Raw genomic sequence first — 13,103 nt, forward strand, 5'->3', positions numbered from 1 at the left:
GATGGCAACATAAGCTCTCCTGGTTCTGGGGCTGCTAATAATACGAAGCCGACGTCGTCCGTAACTAATTCTTTTGGGAAGATGGTGGAGCATCAGATAGCCCCTACTAAGCCGTCAGGTAGGCTTGAGAACCAGATTCGTAACATGGAAAATCAAGGGTTAATGGGGCAGAAGTCCTCGACGGAGGAGGCATGTTCTGATGATCTGCATGACACCAACGTCATGGCAATGTCGAAGGCTTCTTATGCTGATAAGGTCGCTCCTAGGCCTGCGCGCAAACCGGATATTCCTCTCCACAGATTCCATGCCTTGAAAGCTGTCAAACATGGGGAGTCGGCGTCGATCGCTATCCCTCGTGATCTTTACATGCAACAGGTATCCAACTTCAAATTTTCTCTTATTGGTAGGCACCTGCTTAATAAAGGAGACAAGCCTCGAACTTCTCTGGAACTCAAGGCTAAATTGCAAAGAATCTGGAAGCCGAAAGAGCCGTGGACCCTTATGCCTATGGGTAAAGGTTTCTACACTATCAAATTTCAGACGAACGAGGATAAAATTCTGGCCATGAATAGATCGGTCTGGGATCTTGCTTCGGGGCAGTTGCTGATTCGGGAGTGGGTGCGGAATTTTAATCCTTATAAAGCGTCATCTTCGTTCGCCCAGATTTGGGTTCGAATATACTACTTACCGGTTGAGTATTGGCATCCGGAAATTATTGCGGGAATCGCTGGAATTTTGGGCCAGCCTCTCTGAACTGATGCTGCTTCTTTAAGCGGTGAGGTTGGTCACTTTGTGCGTGTGTTGGTTGAAATGGATTTATCGCAACATATTCCAGAAACGTTGATTGTGGACGGTGGTGACTGCTCCTTTTCGGTGGAGTTCAGTTTTGAAAACTTTCCGTTGTTTTGTCCTCGTTGCAAAATGGTGGGACATTCTGTTGATAAATGCCGTAAAGTTTTGAAGGGGAGTTCTGGTAATAAAGCTCCAAATAAGCTGATGGAAAATAAGGAACAGAAGCTTCCTGACAAGAAACAATCTCTTGCTAATAAGGATTGGCAAATTGTTAGTGGTAGACGGTCTCAAAACTCGTTTCAGGTGTTAGAGTCTGTTGAACAATCTGAACATTTGTCTGGCCCGGATATGTTGGACAAATTTACTCGGCCAGTGTCGGAGAACAAGCCGCAGAATGCTACGTTTCGCAATGACTCTGAGATTGGTTTGACTGAAGAAGCTTGCAGGGAAGGTGTGGTGGAGGATGTTGATTCGGATGAGGAAGAAATTGCCCATGCGCCAGCCGATAACGTGATTGTGGATGTGGATGAGAGACCTTTAACTGGGCAACAGCAGCAATGCAGTCCGACACGCCAGGTGGTTGGGGACAGTCCGGAGACTGCTAGACAGCCACAGCCGGATTCGAGCATGCTGCGCTCATCCTCGGCTGAGCAGCAACCGCAGACTAGTGACCTTATTCCTGAGCTTGATCAGCAGATTGAGCAAGACCGGAATCTGAATTTGAATGCTGAACACGCACACCAAGTGTTCGATGGAAGGTTGAAGGCTGATTCTGGGCAGATTGGTTCACCGGTGTTGAATAGGCAGCATTCGTTGGGAGGTGCGAGATCGGAGCAGACGATGGTTCACTCGGAGGGACAGCAGGACTCCGCTGGAAGACAAATGTTGCTGGGATCCGATGGAGTGCAGATGATTAAGCCTACGACAGCGGAGGTTAGCGCTAAAAAGGTGGCGGCCTTGGAGAATCAAGTAAAAACTGACCGCTTGCACAAAACTTTGGGGCAGACTAGCACCGAAACCACAGGGAAACGAGGTCGTGGAAGACCTCCGAAGCATGAGCAGGTTCAGGTGGCGCGAAATCATAACATTTCGCTGAAACAACAGGAAGAAAGTATCAAGCAGCGACTTAGGAAGTCGGCGGAATCGGGGCACAAGCCAAATCCTTATGTGGTTGATCGTAGCAATCGCGAGAGTTTGCGGGTGATGGATTCTGTTGCTAATAAATGTTGGGCGGACGAAGTGGAACTGGCTGAGAACCAGTCCATGCACTCTTCCACGTTTTGATGAATATGCTCGTTTGGAACGTCCGTGGTCTTACGGACGAGTCTAAGCGTTTGATGAAGGAGTATTGTCATTCTTTTGCTCCTATAGTGCTGGGTATTATTGAGCCGAAATCTAAATTTCAGAAAGTCCAGCAGAATTTTTGGTTATCTTTGAATATGGTTCCTTGTCACCAAAATTGCAGGCTTCCTCGTCGTTCTAATATTTGGTTTCTGACGCACCCTTCGGTCCAGACTAGCGTTGTCTTATCTTCTTCTCAAGCTGTGGTGGTGGACTGTTATTGGCAGAACCGTAATTTTCGTGTGGCCGTCGTTCATGGTTCGAATGATGCTGGAGAGCGTCGTTTTTTGTGGGCTGATTTAATCTCGGTTATTACCAGGAATACGGTGTTTATTGGGGATTTTAATGCGGTGAAAGGTGCTAATGAGAGAATTAGCTCGGTTAGTCCGTCCAGACACGCTTGTCAGGATTTCTGTGATTTCATTGAAAATTCTGGTTTTGGTGAGCCCACTACTTCTGGTCTGCACTTCACTTGGTCGGGTCGTCGGTTTTTGCCTAGGCATGTGGAATCGGTGCTTGATAGAGCTTTGATTTCTGATGGGTTTGCGGATATGTGGGATTCCATTAACTCTCATGCTCTTCCTAGGATTTCTTCTGATCACTCTCCGTTGGTTTTACAATGTAAGCTTGCCATGCCTACTGGTAAGCGTCATTTCAAGTTTCTAAATATGTGGGTTCTCCACCCGGAGTTTCAAAACATGGTTGCTGCGTCGTGGAATGATCATGTTGATGCTCATTGCCCTATTTTTCGGGTTATGTTTAAACTGCGCCGTCTTCGTGGGGTGATTCGATCTTGGAATAAGACGGTTTTTGGCAACGTCGACACTGCTATTCTGGATAATCAGCAGGATCTTTTAGATATTCAAGCTCATATTGCTGAGTCGGGATATACGGACGATTTGTTTGATGAGGAGGTGTCGGCTCAGGCTAAGATTAATGTGCTCCTTTCTAGAAAGAATAGTATGCTTCAGCAGAAAAGTCGTTTGAATTGGCTTGTTGATGGGGATCGAAACACGACTTTTTTTCATAATATGATTAAGTTCCGAAATCGAGGGTTTTCGATTGGCCACCTGAAAATTGATGGGGTGGTTGTGCATGATCCGGCGGTTATTGAGGCGCATGTTACGGATTTTTTCTCGTCTTTGTTCACTGAAGATAGACAGACTACGGTCGATCTAGCTGAGTTGGAGGCGAATATTGATCCTTGGGTTTCTGAACTGCAGAACAACCATCTCACGAGTATCCCCCTTGAGGATGAGATTTCTGCTTCGGTTTTCAGTATGGATGCTAACAGTTCTCCGGGTCCGGACGGTTTTTCTGGTTGCTTCTTTCAGAGCTGCTGGTCGACGATTAAAGTGGATATTATTGCTGCGGTTAGAGCTTTCTTTTTGAATTCCTACCTTCCGGCTGGTTGCAATGCGAGTACTTTGATTTTGATTCCTAAAAAAGATGCTGTGGAGACGGTGGCTGACCTTCGGCCTATTATCTTGTCCAATTTCTTTTTCAAAATTATTTCAAAGATTTTGGCGACTCGTCTCAGTTTGGTGGCTGCGGAGGGGGTCTCTCAGAACCAGTTCGGGTTCATCAAAGGCAGATCAATTCATGATTGTATTGTGCTGGGTTCTGAGGGTTTTAATTGTATGAATAGATCGGGTCGTGGCTCGAACATCGCTTGCAAGGTGGATATTCGCAAAGCTTTTGATACGATGAGTTGGGAGTTTATTTTGCAGGTTCTTCGTGCTAATAACTTCCATGAGAATTTTATTAGCTGGATTTCTATTATCTTCACTTCGGCTAGAATTTCTATTCTGTATAATGGGAATCTTAGCGGATACTTTGCTTGCTCGCGGGGTGTTAGACAAGGGGATCCTTTATCCCCCATTCTGTTTGGCATTGCGGAAGATGTTCTCAGTCATCTCTTCATCAATTGTGTGAATTCTCATCATCTTCAGCCGATGAGCTTTAGTAGGGTGAGGAACTTCCCTACTCACTTGCTTTATGCGGATGATATCCTTATTTTCTGTAAGGCTTCTCAGAAGAATGCGCGTAAAATCAAGGAGATTTTGGATTACTATGGGCGTTTGTCTGGTCAAGTTTGCAGTGTCGAGAAGTCTCATGTCTTCTTTGGTTCGGGGGTTGCTGCTGTCATGCGTCGTAATATTACCCGGGAGTTGGGGTTTGCTGTGGGATGCCTTCCTGTTACTTATCTGGGTGTTCCAATCTTTACGGGTCGCTCTCGTGCTTCTTATTTTACCGGCATTTTTGACAGAATTGTTCAGAAGTTCTCTCGCTGGAAAGGGTTGCACCTCTCTATCGCTGGAAGGCTCTGTCTGATTCGTTCGGTTATTCAGAGTTCTGTTATCCATTCGATGATGGTTTATCGGTGGCCAAAATCTCTTCTCCACAGCTTAGATAAAAAGTGCCGGAATTTCTTATGGACTGGCAGGATCGACCAGCGGCCTTCTTGTCCTGTTGGCTGGTCTCGGGTTTGTGCTATTCGCCAGGAGGGTGGTTTGGGGCTAAGAGCTTTCGGTCTCATGAACAAGAGCTTTATGATGAAGCTGGCCTGGAAGTGTATTAAAGGGACTGACTTCGCGTATTCCATTCTTCGCACGAGGTACCTGACTAGTTTTGGTCATGCTAAGTCGTCGCTGCTTTCTTCGCCGATATGGACTAGTATTCGTGAGAACGTGAGTGAGTTGGTGGAGAACTCTTATTCCTTTATTGGGGATGGCTCTTCTACTTATTTCTGGCTTGATGATTGGCTTGGTTATAAGTTGGTGGATAAGCTTCAGGTTCCGTACTTCATGCATGAGTTTCTCCATCAATCAGTGGCGGATTATTATTTTGAGGGAGTCTGGCATTTCTCTGAGGATTTCTTTGTTCAGTTTCCTGACACGGTCTGTGATATTTTACTTTTGCCTATTGGGGAGAGTGAGGACTTGAGGTTTTGGAAGCATTCTGTTAGAGGTGATGTTACTGCTGCTCTGGCCTATTCTCATGCTTGCCATAGCTTTCCCAAAGTCCATTGGGGAGATTGGATTTGGGAGAATTATATTCCTGTGAGGCGCTCGATCGTTTGTTGGCGTATTATTCAGAACCGTTTGCCGACTCTGGATGTTCTCATTCGTCAGGGAATCTTGGGGCCCAATCGGTGTTCTATATGCGGTGCTGCGGAGGAGACTATATCTCACTTGTTTTGGGAGTGCTCGGTAGTGCGACCGATCTGGAGGGATTTTCTTGGTTGGTTTCATCAGGATGATTTTGGGCATTGCCCGGATATTCATAGCTTCCTGGTTTCGGCTTGGAATGCTAAGTTCAGTTCTCAGGTGAATTCCTTTTGGAAGTTGGGTGTTCTTTCGCTTCTTTGGCGTATCTGGGAGGGGAGGAATCGAGTTGTTTTCAATGATGATAGCTTCGATCCAAGGGCTGTGATGAGCTTTGTTAAAGTGGCGTTTAAGGAGCTTGATGCGTCTTCGTTTAAAATCGGTTCGGTTTCTAATTCTTGGCAGGATTATTTGATCACCCGTAGTATTGGTGTTGTTTCTCGTGCGTCTCCGCCTCCGTTAATGATTGAGGTGTATTGGTGGCCTCCTGCGGGCCAGTGGATCAAGGTCAATACTGATGGTTCGGCTTCGGGTGCGCCGGGTGATATTGCAGCTGGTGGGGTTTTTCGGGATAAGTTTGGTTGGGTTCGTGGTTGCTTCCACATGAAATGTGGTCGTGGTTATGCGTTCGAGGCTGAATTATATGCTGTTATTGCTGCGATTGCGATTGCTTATGCTCGGGGTTGGATGTTTCTTTGGATTGAGGCGGATTCGATGTACGTGGTGAATTTGTTAAGCTCTCGTGCCCGGGATGTTCCTTGGAGATTTGTGGCGTCTTGGAATCGCACGCTGCATATTCTTACGAATATGCAGATGATGGTTTCTCATATTTACCGGGAAGGTAATACTGCGGCTGATATTATGGCTAATCCTGATAGGTCGGAAGGATGGTGGCCACATGCGATTGATGATGTCAAGAAGGCCGTTGCTTTGGATATGGCCACTCACAGTTTTGTTCGTGTTCGTGGTTGATGGCTGTGTGGGTTGGTTAGGGCGTTTCCTAGCCTTTTTACAGTTGCTGGGTATGCTCGGCGCTGGGGTTTGGGGAGTCGGGTCCTATTGGTTGCTCCGCGATGGCGGCTGGCTGTCGGCGTTGAGAGTTTGGAGGTGTGGTTTTCTCTGCACGCTTCGTTTGTTTTTTGGCTTTTTGCTGCTCTTTTTTGGGTTGGTTGTGGTTTTTGGTCGTTTGTTTTTCTTTGGTTGTAGTGCTTGTTTTGGGGTTGCTGAGCCGGACTGCCTAGGGACGATGGTTCGGCCGGAGTTTCTGAGGCAGTCCTTCCCGCTCTTCAACTCCTCTGGGTCGTTTTTTTTTGTTGGTTTTAGACGAGTACTCTTTTTCCTCCTTAGAGGTTTTCCCTTGCGGGTTTTCTCTATGAAGGTTTTAATGAGGCTCGGCCCTTAGTCTGCTTCCTTTTGTGCTTTCAAGGGTTCCTTTTAGGCTTTTTTTTTCTCTTTCTCTTTTTAATAAAACCTTATTTTAATTAATATGTTAGACGTAATATTATTTATAATATAATACTAATATTATAACTATGCTATTATATATGTAACTAATAAAAGTTAGATGTATAATCTATTGTAAAACAATAATTTTAGTTATATACTAGTACGCCCGTCCGTGCATGCACGGCAAACATCGAAATTAAACGACATATATAAATAAAATTAATAAATAAATATAAATATTAAAGAGAATAAAATATAAGCAAATGTTAAATACTACTCCTATGTTTTAAAAATAAAATAATCAACATCATTTACTCAATGAAAATTCAAATTTGAAAATGTAAAGTTTCGACTTTATATAAAATATAATATAATGATAATTATAGTTTTTAAACAATTGAAAATTATTTGATAAAATTAGTATTACTATTATTATATAATATTACAAGTCATAATAAATAAATAAATCTTTTATACACAAACATAAATAACAAAATTATATTTGAAATTATATTTTTAATATATCTATAACTAATTATTCATCTACAAAGTTATATTAAAATTACTATAATTTAAAAAAGAGAGTTATATAATGAACCAATATATTTTCCTTCACCTTTCTTATATTCTAAACTATTAAATTAAAATAATATGTAAAACACAAAACATGGTATCTACTTATTATACCTTTTAAAACACAAAAATAAAAATAAATACATATATAGAAACAAATTTAGTAGAAAAAAGTGAACATTTCATTAAGGAGGGAGGGTTTAAAAAAATCGTTAAATAGAGTAGGGAGGAAAGTTAAAAAAATTATTTTAATTTATTTATTTTAAATTTATCTTTTATCATTTTGAAATTTTAAAAATTCTTAAAATTTCCATGTAATCGTAGCAAAAAAAGTTACAAATATATCAATGAAATCATACTTAAACATGTTATATCTATGAAATCATACAAAAAAGAAGATAAATCTTTTAACAAAAGATAAAAAATATTGAAATGAAAAAATAAGCAAATGATATAACGAAAAATAAAACTGGTGAATTAAGAACCAACACCTAAACTATAAGATGTAAAATGTGGACTGTACCTAGTGAAGATGATCGGAACGAGTGGAGTAAAGCAATCGGAAAACTTTGTGCGAACGAGAAAATAACTGTTGTATTCGAAAATATGAGGTAGCGTAAAAAATGTAATACACGAGCACGAGGCCTATTTATAGATTACAATTGAGGGTAAAAAGGTAAAATCGACGCTAGTGCATGCGTTTGACGTGATCGAAGGGCATATCGGGAATTTCGTCTTTACGCGGGAATTCTCCCGCGTTCCTGGCGACTCCTCTGGTGAAGATGATCCTCTCTGACGAGGGTGACTTCTCTGTCGAGGATGACTTCTCTGATGGGGATGACTTCTCTGACAAGGGTGAAAATGATTTCTCTGGCAAGAGCCATTTCTCTGGTGAGTGAGATGTCTCTGGTTAATCAAATCCCTCTGATGAGAATGATTCTTCTGACCAGCGTGACTCCTCTGGTGAGGATGACTTCTCTGATGAGTGTACCTCTTCTGCCATATTCGTCCCGCTAGTGGGGTCGATTCCTCTGATTTGTATTCTTTCCTTACTCTGCACATATTACTCCTCATCAACCACTCCCCCCTCTAGTCTGGTTGAACCGGGTAGTCTTCGCGTTCAACCAGTAGATTTTTGTGAAGATCGGCACTATGCTGGTTTTCCCTGATCCCTGCAAATCATGAAGATATAAACACTCTAATATTTTACGAAAATAAAGGTAAGTCCTGTAAGTTGCTCTCTGGTGTTTTTGTCACTCCCCCCTGGTCTGGCTAGTTCACTTCTGGAATAGTGCAACTAGTCAGAGGATTCGCCCGCATGGATGACGTCACCTGCATTAAATGCCTGCCCGATCTACAGTGCTTTTTCCCGTACCCCGAGGTTACTTTTTAGCCTTTGCGTCTTTTCGCCTTTCCGTAGGGATTTTTGGCCGTTGATTCATTTCCGTATGCCGCGTGTCGAGCATCCTGCATATTGGTAGTTGCCCGCGTACATGTTACTTAGTCGATTCGAACTTCCACTTTTCACTATTCTTCTTCTCCAAGTTCCCGAACTCCTTTATCTGCAATTTCCGGCGATCTTCCCTCCTGTTTCCGGCGTGTTTTTCCGCGACCCTTCCGTTCCGGTATTTACAGTCAATCTTTATTTGACCTAGGTAATTCGCGTACCTTCCTCTCCTAATTTTTGTGATTAGTTGTAGTGTAATGGTATAATTATTGGTGCTCTGATTGAGCGTGCTAGAAACCCTAGGATTGACATTTCCGACCATGGCCTCCACTTCCGCTCCTCAGTTCTCGCATTCGCCTTCCCCTTCCCCTCAAGCTTCTTCGTCTTCCTCTCCTCAACTCCAGGATCTCGAGAACCTCCCTTCCCCCTCTGCCTCTTATGATTCTCTAATTATTCCCAGTTCTTCTCCGCCTAAAAGAAGGGGTAAGAAGACACCCCAACCCCCCAAGTGCATTCCTGAATCCCGCCTCAGTGTCGCGGAGATGGACAAAATGCGACGCAAGTGTCGTTGCCTCCTAGGTTTACAATTTATCGCCTTTTCCAAAGACTCGACCCCTCCGGAAAAACTCTATGACCATAAGACAGTGGCTATCTGGAAAGCCCAGATAGATGCTGGTCTAAGACTTCCTCCTCCTCCTTTCTTGGCCGAAGTTTGCAATTACTACCGTATTCCCTTTTACCAGCTCACTCCCTCTGCCATCCGGAGATTGTACGCTTTTCACATTCTTTGCCGCTTCCATGGTGTTGGAGATACTGCCAAGTTATTCTGCCAGACCCAGTCGCTTCGTATGCAGAACAGCCCTCTGTACAGTTTTGCTAGCCTTAAGAAGTATCCCACCTCCTTTCTTTATTCCCTAAACTCTCACGACAAAAACTTCCTGTTCCAATACTGTTATGTGCGTACTCTTTCGGGTTCTTGGCGCGAGTACTTCGTTTCGGAGCTGCAATGGCATAACCCTCGCACCACCTATAAACCGGCTTCTCCCGATGCCCCTTCCACCTTTGATTTGGGGGTTATAGCCCATCTTAATATGATGAACAAAGCTCAGCCTTTAGACTGTAAATACCTGGCTGAGAACAATTCGGCTCTGGCTTACAATGGCCTGTTTCCCCTATATCCACAGAAATCAATAGGTAAAAAATATGAGTTAGAAAAATATGTTAACTTCTGTTACCCTGATGTTAATGGTATAGCATTTTGATTTTGCAGACATGTCTTGGAGAATCAAGTGCGGGGGCAAATTGCCTGATATTACTGCTCCTACTCCCAGTGGGGAGCATGGCTCGGGGGGTGCTGTTTCCAGGACGTCCCTATCAGATCAGCCGACTGGGGTCGAGCTGATCGCCATTCCCTCTGTAGTAGAGATCTCAGAAGGAAATGTGGAGGCCTCACGCCCATTTGATGCAGATGAGATTGATGCGGGCGCTCTTGTTCGTAGGAGCAAACGTCCCAGTACTGGTGATGCATTTGGCATGTGTGAAGAAGATATCCAGATTGTAGATATTACTGATGAAATTCCTTCACCCGACTCGGCCCCCGGTGTCACCCTTGCTGAGCTTTCGAAGAAAAGAAAAAGGGGTTCTCTGATCTCTGTGGGTGAGAGGGAGAAGCAGGAGGGCCTGAAGAAGGCCGGTAAGTCCCCGGAGCCAGTAAAGAAGTCGGCTGGCGGTTTGAAGGTCCTCCCTTCTGCTGGGGAAAAGGGCAAGGGGCCAGCAAAGAAGTCTGCTGGTGGTTCGAAGGTTCCCGCTGATAACACTCATATTTCCATGGTTTTTAATGTTCATATGATGTTAATTTTATAGGAAATTGAGTGTTGGATGATTGTTTTGTGCTTAATTTGCTTTATCTTGTGAAACATGATTCTTACTCGAACTTTGAAGGAATTTGCAGATTTATTGAGTTCGAATTTGGAACAATATTCTGAAATAGAAGTTGTAGATCGTCTCGATACGAGTTCGTGAGCGCAAACGGTTCGTAAATCCGAGTTCGGACGAGGAAGATATGGCCAAAACAAAAACGTCGCGCGCAGCAGTCAAAATTCGGCGACCTAAACGGCGATCGCCGAATTTTGGAGATTTTATGAGCAAAATCGGCGACCAAAACGGCGACCGCCGAACGGGTCGCCGTTTTCCCTGTTCAGATTTTGGCCTTGAGGAAGAAAAACGGCGATCGCCGTTTTTGGAGGATTTTTAGGCCATTTCGGCGACCAGTTCGGCGACCGCCGAACGGGTCGCCGTTTTTAGGCGTGTTTCCGTTTCCTTCCGCGTTTTTACGATTTTTCAAGTTATTTTCGAGCTCAAACTCTGTATTTTACCCTGATACTATAAATAGGTCTTCTTTTGACCTATCTAGGGTTCCCAGCTTTAGTTTTTCAGTCCAAAACTTTATTTTCTCAGTTTCATAGCTTTAGATTATTATTGCTTTCCAGTTTTTACAGCTTGGATTGGATTTCCACAAGATTGAAGATTCAAGCCGCTACAATTGTTTTATTCAGAGTTTTATTTAATTCAGTTCTTTCAATTGTGTTCTTTTTAATTATGTTTTTGCTTTCTTTTATTATGTTGGGCTAGTCTTTTAATCTGAACCTAGGGTTTGTACATAGCTGATTAATTATATGTGTATGATTTATTGATATCAATTTGCCCTCCAACTTATGATTCATGATTCCTGGTGCTTAATCTCTTGTGAATTATCTGATCAATGATTTACATGTCTAGCTGTTCAGTTTGAGTCTTGAATGTGATAATTGTTCAGCCGATTCAGGAATGCATGATATAGTGTTAGCCTTGAGTCTTGATTGCGACAGGTGAAGCTATAGGAAGCTATTCTTTGTGTACGCTTGGGAGTTAATTTATTCCTTGGAGTCTTGAATGTGAAAAGGGATTTATTAATCTACGTTCATAGGTGGTCGTTAGAGACGCTTGTGGATAGTATAGTGATCTTTCATCAGGGTTGGATTAAAATTGGTAATTGAATCAATAGGTTGAATGCATGTAGTTGATTGGTGAAAATACATCCCTAGGGTCAGAGCTTTTCTTTTATTTGAGTTAATTATCATAGTTTTTATGCTCTTTAGATTTATTTAGTTAATCTTAGTTTAATATTCACCTTCAATTTCGTTTTACTTGCATACTGTGAGAGTTTGTTTAGGAGATAGATAGAGTGATTTCGTTGTACAGTCCCTGTGGATACGATACTCGACTTGCTATTTCTGTGCTACAATTACACTGTTTAGTTGCAGTTTTTGTTGCTATAAAAATAGTGATCAACTTTTTGGCGCCGTTGCCGGGGATTGTTTAGATTTTGCTTTAATATTTCCAATAGGACTTTATAGTACTGCAAGTTTTTTTTTTATTGTTTTTACTTTTCTTTTCTGATCTTTTTGCTGTTTCTGTAGGTTGCATATGAACACACGATCTCACGGGAATCCTCTCTTTGAGTTCGATCCTGATATCGACAAGACCTTGCGCAATCTTAAGAAGCAACAGAATCAAGTTGAGGATAATACGATGGCTACTCCAGAGTAAATCCAAATTCGAGCTCTGCAAGAGCAGTTGAAGAAGCTGCTTGACGCACAGGAGACGAGAGAGGCTCCGAAACAACCAGCCATCAATGAAGCGTTCATACCACAGTATGTATACCAGGAGCCCCCACGTGTGAACGTTACCAACTTTGAGCTGAAAACGGGTCTGATCACGATGGTTCAACAGAGCCAATATGGTGGACAGGCGATCGAAGACCCTAATGCGCACCTGGCGCATTTCCTGGAGCTGTGTAGCACGGTGAAGATGAATGGTGTCCCTGATGACATTATCCGTCTTCGTCTTTTTCCCTTTTCACTGCGGGATAAGGCGAAGTCGTGGTATCATACGCTGCAGCTGGGAAATAATGTTGTGTGGGAGGACTTAGCTCATACGTTCCTACGCAAGTTTCATCCGCCTGGCCTTACGTTGAAATTGAAGATGGACATCGTGCAGTTTCAACAGTACGATGGAGAAAAGCTAGCGGAGACTTGGGAGAGGTACCAGGAGAAGCTCAGAAAGTGCCCAGGCCATGGTTTTGATGAAGGTACGCTAGTGATCATGTTCTACAATGCCTGCGGGGAGCGTACAAGGATGCATATGGATACAGCTGCAGGTGGCTCTCTACTCCAGAAAAGCAGCTCTGACGCATGGAGCATTATTGATAGTATGGCTTCTACGAGCTACCAATGGCCATCTGAGCGTATGCAATTGAAGAAGGTTGCAGCTGCGTCCACTTCTGATCCTATGGCAGCTATGGTTACTCAACAGGCAGCGATGGCTACACAGCTGGCAGAGCTGACTGCAAAAATTGG

At 43.3% G+C, this 13,103-nt stretch overlaps 1 protein-coding gene across 1 annotated transcript; it reads left to right on the forward strand.

The window, feature by feature from the left end:
* Positions 1-2,075: 2,075 nt before the first annotated feature.
* Positions 2,076-6,212, forward strand: LOC131018226 (uncharacterized). Its single transcript, XM_057946950.1, has one exon. The coding sequence runs from the start codon at positions 2,076-2,078 to the stop codon at positions 6,210-6,212; it is 4,137 nt and encodes a 1,378-aa protein (XP_057802933.1).
* The last annotated feature ends 6,891 nt before the right edge of the window (positions 6,213-13,103 follow it).

Source organism: Salvia miltiorrhiza, chromosome 3 (genome assembly GCF_028751815.1).
Source record: "Salvia miltiorrhiza cultivar Shanhuang (shh) chromosome 3, IMPLAD_Smil_shh, whole genome shotgun sequence".
NCBI classification, from domain to species: domain Eukaryota; kingdom Viridiplantae; phylum Streptophyta; class Magnoliopsida; order Lamiales; family Lamiaceae; genus Salvia; species Salvia miltiorrhiza.